The following is a 17,330-nucleotide window of genomic DNA, read 5'->3' as shown; positions in this document are numbered from 1 at the left end:
CTATCCCTCCACTAACCTTCCTCTCAACCATCTCCCTACCACTCAAATCCTTGCCCCAGCTCATTCTATTGTCTTATAATCAGCATTGTTGCTCATCATTAGGAACTGCCCTGCACCAGAGATGGCAACAAGGAAATTATGCATGATCACCAGATCTCTCTATATAAAAAGCAACACCAACGTTCTATGAAGCCTCCAGCCGGAAGTGTGAAGGGGGCGAGATATCCGGCTTCCCTATGAGTGTCTGCCCCGCCCTCTCTGTAACACAGTCAGTGAAGGAAAACAGCAGAGCACGAAATCAAATCGCTGGCTCTGTAACAGTGAAGGACTTAGAGGGGGGAGTGGAGAGAGGCCAGGGACACACACACTCCCACATGCACACAGAAGAAAACATTGCTAGCCCCCGTTTCATTTGCATCAGAAACGGGGCTTTTTTACTAGTAACCTAATAAAACTTGTGCAACAAGGAAAAGATGCAAAACCAGTTAAAGATCCAAGGCCAGCAAGGAAAAAGATGAGAAAGTCTCCAATGATCTGTTCCTAGCCAGATCCAAAGGTCTCTATTCTATCCTCATCCTTCTCGATCTATCTGCTGCTTTTGACACTGTTGATCACAGCCTACTCCTTGATACGCTTTCCTCACTTGGATTTCAGGGCTCTGTTCTTTCCTGGTTTTCTTATCTCTCCCAGCGTACCTTTAGTGTATACTCTAGTGGATCCTCTTCTACTTCTATCCCACTGTCAATTGGTGTACCTCAGGGATCTGTCCTGGGACCTCTTCTCTTCTCCATCTATACTTCTTCCCTTGGTACTCTGATCTCATCCCATGGTTTTCAGTATCATCTTTACGCTGATGACTCCCAGATCTACTTCTCCACACCAGAAATCTCAGCCGAAATCCAGGCCAAAGTATCAGCCTGCCTGTCTGACATTGCTGCTTGGATGTATCAGCGCCATCTGAAACTAAACATGACCAAGACTGAGCTTCTTATCTTTCCCACCTAAACCAACCTCTCCTCCTCCCCCATTCTCTATTTCTGTGGATAACACTCTCATCCTTCCTGTCTCATCAGCTCCTAACCTTGGGGTCATCTTCGACTCCTCCCTCTCCTTCTCTGCACATATTCAACAGACTGCTAAAACCTGTCATTTCTTTCTCTATAATATCAGCAAAATTTGCCCTTTCCTTTCTGAGCACACTACCAGAAACCTCACCCATGCTCTTATCACCTCTCGCTTAGACTATTGCAACTTGCTTCTCACAGGTCTCCCACTTAGCCATCTCTCTCCTCTTCAATCTGTTCAAAATTCTGCTGCACGACTAATATTCCGCCAGGGTCGTTGCGCTAATATTAGCCTTCTCCTCAAATCACTTCAGTGGCTTCCTAGCCGTTTCCGCATACAGTTCAAAGTCCTCTTATTGACCTATAAGTGCATTCACTCTGCAGTTCCTCAGTACCTCTCCACTCTCATCTCTCCCTACATTCCTCCCAGGGAACTCCGTTCACTGGGTAAATCTCTCTTATCTGCACCCTTCTCCTCCACTGCTAACTCCAGACTCCATTCCTTTTATCTTGCTGCACCATATGCCTGGAATAGACTTCCTGAGCCGGTACGTCAAGCTCCATCTCTGACCGTCTTCAAATCTAAGCTAAAGCCCACCTTTTTGATGCTGCTTTTAACGCCTAACCCTTGTTCACTTGTTCAGAACCCTTATTTTATCATCCTCACTTTAATATTCCCTTATCTCTTGTTTGTCCGTCCTAATTAGATTGTAAGCTCTTTCGAGCAGGGACTGTCTCTTCATGTTCAAGTGTACAGCGCTGCGTACACTTGGAAATGTATAATAAGATATCTGGACAATAAATATATCTTTTGGGAGCCTGAACAACTTAAAGCTTTCTTAGATTTAAAAAGAGCACCCAGTGGACCCAAGAAGTGAGAGAAGTTGGAAAATATAAAATGAGAGAATTAAACAGTCAGGCCAGCTACTGATAATTAGTTATTTGTGTTATTTCCTTTTTTAGGTTCTCCTTTACCTTTTGGAATACGCTCCCTATGTATCTTTCTTAGATTTATGGTTCTAATCAAGAGATGTACAAATCTTGTTGTATTGATATTCATTTGATACTATTTCTTCTCTGTGTTTCAATTTGCAAGTGAATTTTGTGTAACTTGTAAAGCATAAATAAAAATAATGAGAAAAGAAAAAAAAAAAAAAGTGGCCTGAAGAAACACGTTGCAGCCCTGCAGCAACGGTGCCGGCTCCTCTTGGAGCATGCCTAAGAAATGCTCATCAAAGGTAGATATCGGCAAAGACATAGGAGCCATGGCAAAGGCAGCCTGAGAAGATGTTGCTGCCTAACTAGTGACAGGGACCAGGCCACTCAGTGACTTGCACACCAGTAACTCTTCCAAGAAGGGGGAGTCCTCTTCCCAGGACTGGAGCTTCTCAGACAACAGAGGTTCCGATGTCCCAGTTATCCCAGCACTGTGAGTCAAGGAAGATTGATGCTTATGCTTCTTGGGCTTCCCCCAATGCATACAGCGTCAATCCTCTAGAGCTGATGAGGATGCCACCAAATCTGTACAGGTCCACGGTGTAAGTGTTAGGTCTGATGCTAACCGGTCCTGGGGCCTTCCTACCAGTGCTCGGAGTCAAAGCAAGTGAAGACCCACTTGATGCCAGTGCACTCCCAGTGGATGCCAAAGTCAGAGCAGCCATGGAGGTCGATGCTGCTGTTGCCGAAGTCAATGCCCCGGTCTTCAAGGAGCCAAAAAGATGCTCCATTTGAGCCAGTTGCAGTGGCTGAGTTCTCACCCGCATTTTTAAACCAAGATCACAATCAGAGGGGGTCATGATCTGGCCCAAGACTGATTTTGCAGGTCCGTGGCAAAAACACTTGGTGCACCTCTTGAAGCCACTGGGGGTATTCTGTGACATTGAAAAAAGTATCTTGGCTAAATTAAACTCCAATCTTGAGCAGGTAAAAACAGGGGCAGTGTTCTAATTTAGGACGGGGCTGCAGCCTAATCGCACAGCCACACCAAAAAATGAAGAGCCACAAAATGTAACAAAATACAACAAAAAAAATAGTTGAAAAACAACAAAAAAATCCCGCATGGGAAGACACAAAAGTCTTAGACAAAAAAAAAAAAAAAAAAAATGTAGAGTGAAGGAGAGAACAAAGAATGCATCCTCTCAGCTCAGCGGAAAAACAAAGACTGGAGGATCCATGCTCACATGTCGGGCAGGAAGGCATCAGCGCATGTGCGGTGGGATGCTTCTAGAATTTTCAACTTACTCGTTAGCCATTGCCTGTCCACATCAGGCTCGGTCAGATGATGTCACCCAGATATGACAATATGAAATGACTACTTGTCCTCAGAGAATGGGTGTTTTTAATTTCATGTGTAGTTTATAGAATACTATAAGTTATGCATCTCACTTGGCACATCTAGGTGCACCAACTGATGCCTGCCATGGACATGGCATAAAAGAGCACACCTAAACATGGGTGCGCCAATTCCAATTCATGCTAGACCTGACGCCAAGTGCATAGCCTTGGGGTGCCTAGACAGACACCAAATTATAGAATTGCCTCAATTTTGGCACCCTTTAAACACCAGCGGGGGGGGGGGGGGGGGGGGGGGGGGGGTGGCAGTAGCCAATACAGAAGTTGGGTCAGGGTGCCACAGTCCCTTGAACTAGCCCTGGGCCAAATTATATTGGCATCTGTTATAGACATTTTATTACAACAGATCCTGCCTGGAAGCCGAGGGGTGGAATAAAGACCTCTTTCAGTCATTTCTTTCTAGAACTCTCTTCATACAAAATTAACTTATGTGGTTTAATTTGGGGGGGGGGGGGGGGGGGGGTTGGGTTTTTTTTTTTTTTTGAAAGGCATCAAAAGAGCCAACATAGAAAGTCTGCAAAAAATTATTGGTACTATTATCCTCAATCACATTTGAACCGACAATCTAATTTTAAGACATTTTATCCATCTTTATGAAACCCAAATGGAAATATTTAAAGAAGTTCTCCTATAAGCTGCCTGTAAAGTGTCACTCTCCAACAACAAAGTAGATGTCATTCCCTACCTCTGTAACATCCATGACTTTGATGGCTGCCAGTTGTCCTGTTTTGACATGCCGACCCTGTAGAAGCAAAAAGGAAATGGTTAAGTCCAGCATTTTCAAACTTGGGGGTAATTACATTATAAAAAATTAGCAAACAGTACAAAGTACTGAACTGAACTGCCATTTGGAAATAGCTTGATCTGATTAGAAACACTGTTCTCTAGAAGATCTGAAGATAATGAAAAACTGAGGACAAGGTCTGCAGTTCATATGTTTTAAAGAGCATTGGCACCATATAAATACTGAAGAAAGGAAGGTGAGCTCAGCAGCTGGAAAGGGAAGCTTTCCTGATGGAGAATCTCAGTGAAGGGATTTTTCAGCCAATTGCGACAACTGCCCTCTCTATTTCTGAGGCTGATTCAGAAAGACTTGTGGAAAAGCTGAGCGTGAGGCTTCTACCATGAACTTAATTCCATACCAAGCAGGAAATTAATGATATGCCAATTCAAAACACGCAGCTTCTTGTGCACATATCCAAACAAAAAAACACAAGTGCGGGCACACATTGGCACCTGCTCTCCTGCTTATAAAGCATTGCCCTCACAAAAACGTGAGGCTGATATATATGCATGGAAGAATTGGTGCCAATATGAGCCCACAACTTCTTTTTTTGTTTGGACACAAGCACATGATCTGCTACTTCCGTTCAGTATTTTTAACTTCCAAGCATTTTTTTTCCAGTTGCAAAAGGTGAAACAACTGGGAGTTAAATGTCAAAAACTGGCATAGATCTCTCTGCTAACCCTTCTGCAATGCCCTGGTCCTTCTCTGCATTGCACAGAATACTTTAATGTACTCATTACCCTACATTACAAGAGAATAGTTCCTGCAAATATATTGCCGAATCCCCAAATGCTTTATCTATCTGACAGGTAATGTGAATGTACATCCCATGAATATCTCTGCCCACAAGTCCCTGTTCCACCCTGAATTTATATATACCACTGTTACCGTGTTGTTTGCATGTTGCTTTAGGCTCAGCTGAGTGCACAACACAGACTGCTATTTTGGAGTACTAGCACTGAATTCTCTCTCTGTCCCAGTGGACTATGAACACTATTTACACTTCCAGAGAATTCCTGAAACTTTGAGGACACATGGATCTCCACAAGTTTTCAGGTGCTGAATTCCAGCAGCTCAAAAGATGAAACAGGAAGTGCCAGCCACTAAGAGGAACTATACCTATTACAACGCTGTATAAGAGGTCCTCAGTGCTACAGAATACACTAAGGGGGTCTTTTACTAAGGTGTGCTAACATTTTTAGTTCGCACTAAAAATAATCAGCTGGCGCTAAACACCGGGACACCTATAGGAATATAATGGACGTCTTAGCATTTAGCACCAGCTGTTTTGTTTTGGGTTTTTTTGTTACAGTGAGCTAAAAACACTAGCACACCTTAGTAAAAGACTCCCTAAGACTTTGCACTAGAGCTGTCAAGCGACTGTATGCAACTGTGAGAAGAGGCAGGTGACTAAGTGGAGCTGGCAATACAGCAGCTATTTAGTATGCATACTCAGCATAAAGCGCATGCCCTCAAACAGCACTTGTTTCCCATCTTCTATATATATAAAACTCACCCTCAACGTTCTATTGTCTGCTGACGTCACTGAAGCCAAGGTTCGTATGTTCGAAGCTCTGAAGCTACGAAAATCACAGTCTCTGGGCCCCGCCCTCGCGTCAAACGTTATGACATTGAGGGCTGAGCAGATTCTCACCTCCAACGATCTACTCAGGCCACAAACTCCGGATTTCCACACTGTAGCTCCGCTCCACCCTCGCGTCAAAACGCGATGTCGTCGAGGGCGGGGCACAAAAACCGCCACCCACACAGAGCTACAACGGAAACAGCAGCGGTGCACACAACGAAGCAGGTAAAACAGCGACGAGCCATGCAGCCATGAAACCCTTGCTAGCGCCCGTTTCATTGCGCTCAGAAACGGGCCTTTGTTTACTAGTGTGATATAAAAAGGCAAGTAGTACCATAAATAGGAGATATACAGACTCTTTATATCAAATGGAAACAAGCATTTTTCAAATTATTTGTATCCAAGGCAACAGGAAAATATGCACCATCAAAGAAAAAACTAATGAATATAATACTCCACCTGTGTTCAACATGCAAAAGTGACTACAAAGACACTATTTAATCACCAGAATCAGGCAGGATTGCAAAGAGTACATCCATTTCTTCTTGTTTGCACAAAGAGATAAGCAGTGGCTTTCCCATGGCTAATAATGGTTTAACAACTTACCTCAACTGCCTATGCACTAAGAGGTAAATTTTTAAAGTAGCACCTAAAAATTAGCGCTAACGTGGCACATTTAGCACGATTCTATAATGAGTAGGCTTCCTTTACAGAGTCACACCTAGCACTAAGATGTGCCTTACTGCAAGCAGCTGCAATTAGGCCTGCTATAAGCAGCCTAAATACTGGCGCCTAAGTTAGGCGCACTCACACGTGATTCTGTATCAACATGCATAAAATCCAGGAACAGCCCGAGGAATGCCCACAAATTGCTGAGCACAATAGGATTTAGGTGCAAAAAGTTATAGAATCGGATATATGCCTAAATCCCAATTATCTCCCAATTATCAGCGCTGATTAGCATATGAATTAAAGTAACAAAAGTTCTAGAATTTTTTTTAAACTGTAAACTAACAGTATTTCACCTTTAACAAGAAAAAAAAAAAGTAGCAAAAGCAAAGCCTACTAAAAACCTTTCTACTTTGAGATTTCAGCATCCTAAACCAACATTTCTACAAAAGTAACATTTTAACTTCACAAGAAAAAAACAAAAATAAAAACTAAAAATGAGATGGTGTAAAACTATAACCCCTTTCTTCTTGAACCCCCCCCCCCCCCCCCCCACAAAGCATAAAAGTTTATATAGTACAACAAACATTACCCCTTCAGTCACACCACTATTCACCTTTAAATATATCTTTAAAAAAATCAGATCCAGTCCAACACTGAAGAAATCACTGTACTAAGTTTAAAGATCTAGTTCACACACCCAGCTGCATTCACACACAAGCAGACGGCTGTACTGAAAAATGGGCTACTTTCCCAGTAGAAATTGATGTGCCAAAAGTTTCACAGCATAAGCAAAAGGATTTTTTTTTTCTAGCACATGCTTGCCAGGCCTGCACAAAACCTCTCCTCCTTAGTATAAAAATGAATAAAGATAGCTAAACGAAGGTAGACAATACTCTACAACTTTAAACCAACATTTTTTTTTTAAGTAGTATAAAAACAAAATCACTTAAAACATGAAAAGAACTACAGATCCGTTATGAACGCTGCTGTGCTATGTTCAAAATACAGGCCGATGCAGAAAACCACACAGTAGAGCCGCATGCAGCTGGCGTTCTCGGTGCAAGTATTATATCATGCAGAAAGCTAAGTGCAGAACTTCCGCTATAATCGAAGCAGCCTACCGGACGTGCGCATACAATGGTTTTGTAGTAAACGCGGTTTCTCGTGTGCATGTCCAAACAAAAGCACACGCACACATCAGGGCCTGTTATTCTGCATATAAAAAATTAGCCTTGCGTATTTTCATTTAGTTTGAACATGTGCACATGATGTGTTACCTCTCAGTCTTTCCAACTTGCACATAGAAGACAACAAAACTCATAGCTAAAATCTTAAAAACTGGCATTAAATCTCCACTAAACCTTCTACACTGCCTGGACCTGGTGAAAAGTTTCTCACGTTGTGTGCGCGTCAAAAGCCACTGTTTTCTTCTCTGCATTCAGTGGAATACTTAATAGTCTTCATTACCATAAATTTAAATGCAATGTGTGATGTTTGACTGTCATTCTATGATGACCTCCAAACCCAATAAATTTAAGTGCACTCTTCTGCACTATGGGGTCCTTTTACTAAAGTGCAGCAAGCTCAGCAATCTGGCGCTACTGCTGGCTACCACAGGAGCCCAGTGGTAATGCCTGCCCCCCACTTTGTGCCATTTCAGGCACATCAGAATTTGAGGGGGAGGAGGGTTAGCACTGAGGGCTTACCCGCTGTGCGTTGTCCACTTAGCACTGGGTTTGCGTGGGAGTCCTTACCGCTTCCTAAATAGGTGGCAGTAACAGCTCCCCCAAGAAATGGCCACATGGACATTTCCTCCTTTTTTTTGGTTTAAAAAAAAGCCTCTTACCTACTATGGTAAGAGGGTCCTGGCATGTGGCAAACCTGCACCAACACCACTGTAGGCCCCACTTTTATAGCAGCATGGTAAAAGGGGTTCTATATGACTTTAGTTGTAAGGAGAGTCATTCTACTACAAAGGATCAGAGATGCTGCACCGCATCAGACCCAGTGGTTAAACTTAATTTATGTCGTTATGATTATGGAGCGCCACAGGGCGGGTTGGAATCACCCTGCATGGTGGAAGAAGCTTCAGAAGATCTGGGAACCTCTGTGGTCGGTAATGCCACAGAGCGCACTTCATACATACAGTACATACACTTTTGGACTTGGTAAGAACACACCAAGCCTGGAAGAATGATTGTCACGTGATTGTAGAGGGGAGGAGGAAATGGGGGGAGGGGTTGTGTTGAGATGGGAAGGGGTGAAAAAAATTGAAAAATCTGTTGCCTTTTATTGTTCTGTTACATTCTTTTCAATAAAAATTATATTCTTAATAAAAAAAAATGTTTAATGTGCAGCCCTGTCTTTCAGGTGAATCAACACCTATGCGCACTCCCTCTCTGCATTGTTTTGTCAGTAATGTGCATGTACTACCCCCGCAGTAACCGCAAAGTTATGAATGTCAGAAACCCAGTGTTTTTGGAGAGGTAGAGAATTATAGAGAAATACAGTTTATTTGTTTTTTAAAGATACCTTGTTATTAACTGAAGTACAGTGGGGGAAATAAGTATTTGATCCCTTGCTGATTTTGTAAGTTTGCCCACTGACAAAGACATGAGCAGCCCATAATTGAAGGGTAGGTTATTGGTAACAGTGAGAGATAGCACATCACAAATTAAATCCGGAAAATCACATTGTGGAAAGTATATGAATTTATTTGCATTCTGCAGAGGGAAATAAGTATTTAATCCCTCTGGCAAACAAGACCTAATACTTGGTGGCAAAACCCTTGTTGGCAAGCACAGCGGTCAGACGTCTTCTGTAGTTGATGATGAGGTTTGCACACATGTCAGGAGGAATTTTGGTCCACTCCTCTTTGCAGATCATCTCTAAATCATTAAGAGTTCTGGGCTGTCGCTTGGCAACTCGCATCTTCAGCTCCCTCCATAAGTTTTCAATGGGATTAAGGTCTGGTGACTGGCTAGGCCACTCCATGACCCTAATGTGCTTCTTCCTGAGCCACTCCTTTGTTGCCTTGGCTGTATGTTTTGGGTCATTGTCGTGCTGGAAGACCCAGCCACGACCCATTTTTAAGGCCCTGGCGGAGGGAAGGAGGTTGTCACTCAGAATTGTACAGTACATGGCCCCATCCATTCTCCCATTGATGCGGTGAAGTAGTCCTGTGCCCTTAGCAGAGAAACACCCCCAAAACATAACATTTCCACCTCCATGCTTGACAGTGGGGACGGTGTTCTTTGGGTCATAGGCAGCATTTCTCTTCCTCCAAACACGGCGAGTTGAGTTCATGCCAAAGAGCTCAATTTTTGTCTCATCTGACCACAGCACCTTCTCCCAATCACTCTCGGCATCATCCAGGTGTTCACTGGCAAACTTCAGACGGGCCGTCACATGTGCCTTCCGGAGCAGGGGGACCTTGCGGGCACTGCAGGATTGCAATCCGTTATGTCGTAATGTGTTACCAATGGTTTTCGTGGTGACAGTGGTCCCAGCTGCCTTGAGATCATTGACAAGTTCCCCCCTTGTAGTTGTAGGCTGATTTCTAACCTTCCTCATGATCAAGGATACCCCACGAGGTGAGATTTTGCGTGGAGCCCCAGATCTTTGTCGATTGACAGTCATTTTGTACTTCTTCCATTTTCTTACTATGGCACCAACAGTTGTCTCCTTCTCGCCCAGCGTCTTACTGATGGTTTTGTAGCCCATTCCAGCCTTGTGCAGGTGTATGATCTTGTCCCTGACATCCTTAGACAGCTCCTTGCTCTTGGCCATTTTGTAGAGGTTAGAGTCTGACTGATTCACTGAGTCTGTGGACAGGTGTCTTTCATACAGGTGACCATTGCCGACAGCTGTCTGTCATGCAGGTAACGAGTTGATTTGGAGCATCTACCTGGTCTGTAGGGGCCAGATCTCTTACTGGTTGGTGGGGGATCAAATACTTATTTCCCTCTGCAGAATGCAAATAAATTCATATACTTTCCACAATGTGATTTTCCGGATTTAATTTGTGATGTGCTATCTCTCACTGTTACCAATAACCTACCCTTCAATTATGGGCTGCTCATGTCTTTGTCAGTGGGCAAACTTACAAAATCAGCAAGGGATCAAATACTTATTTCCCCCACTGTATTTAAACGTCTGTCATATCCTCTCTCTCCCGCCTCTCTTCCAGTATACATGTTGACAGAGACCGCTTACCGATTTTGTAGCCGCCCTCTGGACCAACTCCATCCTGTTTATATATCTTTCCATAGGTAGCACAAGACTATCTCTACTTCAGGAAGTAGGTGAAGGCTTGGTTCTTCAACCACCGGCTGCACATACTGTAGCACATACTGTAGCAATTTGCAACTCTCTTTAAATTAGTCCCTTAAGGGTCCTTTTACTAAGGTGTGCCGAAAAATGAGCTGTGCTAATGTAGGCGCAGATCCATTTTTCAGCATTCCTGTTAAAAAAAAAAAAAAAAAAAGCCTTTTTTTTGGGGGGGGGGGGGGGTCGAAAATGGACATGCAGCAAAGTAAAAATTGATGCGCGTCCATTTGGGGTCTGTCTTAGTGGTAAGGTCTCATCTATTCTGGGTCTGACTCAGTGGAAAGGTCTCACACAATAACCATGAGGTAATCGTCTACGTGCGTAGAATGACGATTACTGCCCGGTTTCCGCTGCACGCAGGAAAATAAAAATTATTTTCTGGCACACGTATTGGAGGCGTGTAAAAAACAAAATTACTGCCCAGGCCTCACGGTAGCCGGGCAATAACTCCAAATTGACATGCGTTGGGCGCACGTAGGCATCTATGCAGCTTAGTAAAAGAGCCCCTTATTTTCTTACTCCTCTTATTCTCTCTTATCAATCTATATGTTCCATCTTTGCTTATACCCTATGCTGTCTGTCAAAATATTTTATTGTGTATTGGGTCATCATAATGTAGAATACTATGCCATACTTTGTATTGTTAGAATATTTTTACTGCTGTAATTGTCTATTGCTTATGTTTGACTTATTGCTGTACACCGCCTTGAGTGAATTCCTTTGAAAGGGTGGCAAATAAATCCTAATAAAAAAATAAAAATAAATAAAATGAAGTTACTGCTTCTAGTACACTTGTTACACAGAAAGCAATTCAGAGTCCTCAACATACCATCTGGCAGTCTCACTGTAAATTCTGTGTGATTACATGACCCACTGAGCTAAACAGTTTAAGTTGGGACTAACAGCTGGGGGTGAGGGAGAGGGGAGGGCCATATTTTTTTTTCAAAAAGGTTCACTTGGAGGCCAGCCCAGTGACTCACAGTAAGCAAGGTTGCTCACCTGTAACGGATTTTTCATAGATAACAGGATTTATTAGACACACAAGTGGGTGTTATCATTCAACTATGCAGTAGCTGTGATCTGATGAAACTCCACTCTAGAGTTCCTTGTTCATAACAGATTTGGATATAGGGAGCTAGCCAGTTTGCTACAGTTTTCTAAAGGTAATAGAAATAAATAAATACATAAATAATAAAAACGAAAATAGGAGGGGAGGAGTCAAGATGGCGCCGACATGCTGAGTATAGCGAGACGCTCGAAGAGATCTCTTGCTGCTGTTCTTTCGTTTTCCTTTTAATAGTTATGCCGCATTCAAAAAGAAAGGGGACCGTTAAAGCCTCGCTCTCTCAGGCTCGTACGTCGTCCCCTGGGCAGCGAACAATCGACAGTTTTGCAACTCAGCGCCTACCTGAACAAACCGGAGGAGGAGTTCCGCTAGACGCAGGTGCAGGGAACCCAGCGTCGTTGGAGTTTGAGATCTCACTATCCCCTCCGGACTCTGGTAATCCGCCCTGTCCTGCCCGAACACGCGAGGGGAGTGCTGCACCACACAACCCGGAACTCGGGGAACTCGTGGGCAGTAGAGAGGGCCCTCCCTCGGAGATGAAGACGGCAGTGGAAGGTGATTTAACATCGGGAAAAGGGTTTATCCCGCCCAGGGTAGTAACCCTTGACACTCTTTGGATCGCAATGGAAAAGATGCAAGCCCTGATTATAAATTCAACGCAGGAAACTAAAAATCTCGTAACTACTGTTGACCAACTTTCTAAATCAGTTGATAAGCTGAAGCAGGACTTTAAGGATCAAGAGAAGAAGTCTCAAGAGGAGATTCAAAAGATTAAAGAAAATGTATCAGTAATGATTAAAGATAACACAAATATTCGTCAGAAAATAGAACAAATTGAAAATTACAATAGAAGATTAAATATGCGAATCTTGAATTTTCCAAAGCCAGTAGGAGTCTCGCCATTGGACATGTTTAAAAAATTTCTTGTTGAAAATTTAAAATTCTCCAATCAAAATATACCTCCAATAAATAAGATTTTGTTTCTTCCGGTTAAGAAAAGCCAAGAAGAGATTCCTGGACCATTAGATCAAGAAAATTTTGGGGAATTGAAAGATATTTCACTTATATTAGAGGACTCATTGAGTGAGGTAATTAACAGAGCTACTCTATTAATTTCGTTTGTATTCGAGCAAGATCTTAATTCTGTATTAAGATTATACTTTAAAAATTCTCAACAGAAATTTTGTGGTCAGAAATTGTGGATCTTTCCAGATGTTGTGAGAACAACACAGGAAAGAAGGAAACAATTCCTGGCACTGAGGGAAGAAACGAGGTCATTGGGTGCAACCTTTTTGCTTGCATACCCATGTAAATGCATAGTAAAATATTTGGGCGTAAAATATGTTTTCTTTGTACCGAATCAACTAAGAGAATTCATAGCCATGAAAAAGATTGTCAAGTCTTGATACCAGATTTAAAGGAAGAAGGTGGATGTTAGGGCTAATGCCTTTTCATGTTTAATATGTTTATTATTATTCAATTTTTAGATTCCCTGAATCTGTATTTTCTGCTCCTCCAGAATTTATATTGAGGTCTAAGGTAGTGACATTGTGATTTATTTTGTATTCCTTGTATTTTATTTTAAGTATATTCATACTATATGTATCACAATGTACCTAATGTTACATGTAACAAGATACTTTCTTGTGAAAATTTAAAATTGCATAAATAAAAATTAAAAAAAAATAAAAACGAAAATAAGATTTTTTTTTTTATTGGACTAAATACATTCTTTCGATTAGCTTTCAAAGGTAACCCTTCTTCCTTGGGGTATATCACTTTAATACAGTTTTTTTGTAATTAATGCATCAGTCCTACTGGAATCAAATGAAATCAACAACTTTGAAGACTTTCTGATCAGCTCAGTCTATTGAAGGTCATACACTAGAGTGCACTTACAGTCCAAAATGTGAAGGGTCCTCTCAAGTGCAAATTTATGTGGTTTTTTTGGGGGGGAGGGAGAGAGGAGAAGCTATTTCCTCATTGATGTGGAAAGAAAATCAACTTCAGCAAGAATTTAAGGTGGGTTTAGAAAACAACCTTGGTATGATGAAATTGGGTATAGGATTCATAAGTTACCAATGCGTGAAGCTCACTCATCCTTCTAGCTAAAGTTACTGCCACAAGGAAAAAAAAGCACATTCAAAGGGATGATTTTCAGAAAAGTAAAGTAGTTTCCAGTGGTTCAAAAGGTAGATTTATTAACAATGCTCATGTTAAGATCCCAAAGAACAAGGGGCTTCTGCAGTGGTAGCATAACAGGAGGAAGCTCAATATGAAAGAAATCCTTCAGGGTTGCTCAATATAATAGTTTATCAATTATCAAAGGCCGAGTCATTGAGAAATGTTGGAATTGGTGAGGTATAAAAATTATTTTTAAAAATATAGGAAAAAATAAAGGAAAATGGGAAAATTAGGTTCTTACCATGATAATTTTCTTTCCTTTAGTCATAGCAGATGAAGCCATTACGTATGGGTTGTGTCCATCAACCAGCAGGGGGAGATACAGAGCACTCAATTTTTAACAGTGCCTCAAGACCAGCTAGCTCCACTGCCTCTTCAGTATTTTTTTATTTTAAATTTCTTTATTAATTTTGATTTAAACAAAGATAACACACTTTGAATGATACATCAATGTTTAAATAACAACTTTAAAGTAAATTATTCCAAATTTTAAATTCCAAAAGGAATTTATACAAACATTGATTTTCAGCAGTCCACAAATTAAAGAGAATCCAAATATCACCAAAGGAAGTTGGTTAAAGTGGAAATAATTAACATTTAAAGTTAGAGCAGGCGGTTTCTAAATTTACATCTTGACTATAATTCCAACATTTATTTGGTCAGTTCTTTTTCCCATGCATAAGTAAAAATCTAGACAGTTGTTCAGGTTCATAAAATATATATCTGTTATTCTTGAAAAAAATTAAATATTTGCATGGAAACCTTAATTGAAAAATGGCTTCTATTTCCACTGTTTTCTGCTTCAATTCCAGAAATTTCTCTCTCCTTTGCTGAGTCCATTTAGAAATATCTGGGAACATCAAAATCTTCTCTCCCATAAACTGAGGCTGTAAATTCTTAAAATACAATCTTAATAGAGCCTCTTTATCTTGTATAAAGACAAAGGAAATTATCAAAGTAGCACGAGTTTTAATTTCTTCCTGAGATTGCTCCAATAATCCGGATACATCCAGAGATTCAGAAAATGTTTGTAACTCAGTGGGAGACGATTGAGAATTTTTCCCTTGTAGTTTAAGGTAATATATTTTTTGCAGTGGAGGTAAAGAATCCTCTGGATATTTGAAAATCTCCTTCAAAAGTTTATTAAACAGCTCTCTAGCAGACATATACTGTGTTTGAGGAAAGTTTAATAAGCGTAGATTTAAATTTCTTGAAGAATTTTCTAGATTTTCAAGTTTTCTATGTATAATCAAACGATCTCCTGCCATTTGAGATTGCTGTTCTTGAATTTTCACTATATCAGTTTCCATTGCAACTTGTTTAACAGAAATCACTTCAACTTTTTCTTTAAGGTCTTTTACTTGTCTAGAGTTATTCAATGAAACCGAAATAAAGGAAGTACAGACCTTAAGTAGGGCTTCAAGAGCCGTCCAAATAGAGTCCAGGGATATTTCCTGGGGTTTCACCAGGGGCTGAATCGCCATCGCACACAACGAGGCTTCCTCCTCGAGACTACCGTTCCGGATCCCCCTCGTTGTCATTTCTCCTAACGCCGATCCTGGCGAAATCTGGATATCCCCCAACAAAGTCAGATCTTCTGCCATCTTTTTTGACGCAGTCTGCCGTCCCTTCGGGTCTATACCTTCACTCGGTACTCCGGCCCCGTCTACTTGTGGCGGTGGGGGAGCTATAGGTCCTAGCGGGCTGAGCGAAGTTTTGCTCTCCAAGCCGGGGCTCTTCCCCGCCCCGGCAGCAGAAACGCCCGTCGGCGTAGAAACCAAAAAAGCAGAAATGGAAATTTGCCCCAAAGAGGGGGTCTCCCGCCTAGAGAGGGACGGTCCCTTCGGCTTGCCCTCTCTCTTTGGCATGCTCGTAAAGTCAAAAAGAGAATAAGAAATGAAACTCAAGCAGAGCGTTCCACTCCTGCTTCCTGCTCGGTCGCCATCTGGGATCCCCTGCCTCTTCAGTATTTGAAGCTTCCAAAGCAGTATGGCAAACCGCAATGGGAATAACATGAACTTTCCTCACAGCGAACGATGGCCCCTTAACAAGGGCATAAACTCCATAAAAGCTGCAAAATCCACTACAAAGAATTAATGGGGTATATGTTGTACATCAGGTTGAGTAAATTCCTTCAAAAAGGAGGTAAATAAATGTTGTAACATTCTTTACTATTAGGCCAGGACAAGCCTCAATTGAGAGGAGAGGAAAAAAAAAGTGTCAAAATGCACCTATCATTAATCAAAAACCTAGCAACACATGGAGATATCCATACAGCACCATTAGGCACTTTACATTACCTTACTGGCAGTTCAATTCTTTGGGCCACCATTTGTTGATAAATATTCTAACCCATCAAAAATGGCAACACAATCAATATTAATAAATCATTTGTATTGCTAAGTTCAACCTTTCAATATTTCTTCAAAACACTGACAACAGGGAGAGAATGACAAACTAATGAACATCCCACAAGACACTGAGGTAAGACTAAATGATGTCTGATATGTAAATAAATGAAAATGTGAAAAAAAAATACTTTCCACTTTTGGCAAGGAAAGATGCCAGACGAACTGCAGTTGGAATGAAGTCCTCCATTTATCCAAAGTACTAACAGCACATACAATTACAGGATACATTTTCCCTAAAGTGCCACGCCAACATGCACTAGTACCACTTCCATTTACAAAACGTATTAAAGTTACCATTTCCACTCAATCTTCTCCAAACAGCTGTGTGAGAGAGCGAGACGGCCCTCAAGTCTGCTTCTCCCTCTTTTCCACCCCTCCCCCATACTTACCCAGCTGTCCTCAACCATCTAAACCCCTTCCACTCATTAGTTGCTCCCATCCCCTTTACCCAGCTGTTGTCTCCTAATCCTGCCTGGCTGCTTTCAATGCAAAAACTTGCATTCCTTCCAACTGCACAGCGCCGCTGCTGAGCTTGTGGTGAAGTTAAGCCGCACAGTACAGAGGAGCTTCTTGAAGCCTTGTGAGACTTCAGATAATGAGATCAAAAAGCTCTTTATTGCTCCATGTGGCTCAAATTCACTGCTAGCTTGGAAGTGGTGGCGATTGCCAAATGCTTTATTTCCAGCTCCAAAAGGCAGCCTGGAATTTTGAAGGACACAAAATCCTGGGCACCGAGGTCCAATAAGGTGACCTGTGTGGGATTTGTCAGGTCCCCTATTAGAGAAGAGAGGACAATTCACTTCTATTTCCTCTTGGACTCTTTTTTTGCAGAGTGGATACTTGCTTGAGAAATTAACAAAATCAAACAAGTCATACAATT

General features: G+C 41.7%; 1 protein-coding gene across 6 annotated transcripts in view; it reads right to left on the bottom strand.

Moving 5' to 3' along the window:
• The window catches only part of MAP4K4 (mitogen-activated protein kinase kinase kinase kinase 4), a 400,740-nt gene that overhangs the window by 247,939 nt on the left and 135,471 nt on the right, over positions 1-17,330 (bottom strand). For all 6 annotated transcript variants that reach the window (XM_030201435.1, XM_030201438.1, XM_030201437.1 and 3 more), the window contains exon 3: positions 4,102-4,158. In XM_030201435.1, coding sequence (XP_030057295.1) covers positions 4,102-4,158 — 57 coding nt within the window. The remainder of the gene's footprint in view (positions 1-4,101; positions 4,159-17,330) is intronic.

This window comes from Microcaecilia unicolor, chromosome 4 (genome assembly GCF_901765095.1).
Source record: "Microcaecilia unicolor chromosome 4, aMicUni1.1, whole genome shotgun sequence".
Classification (NCBI taxonomy): domain Eukaryota; kingdom Metazoa; phylum Chordata; class Amphibia; order Gymnophiona; family Siphonopidae; genus Microcaecilia; species Microcaecilia unicolor.
This window is presented reverse-complemented; position numbering and strand designations above follow the sequence as displayed.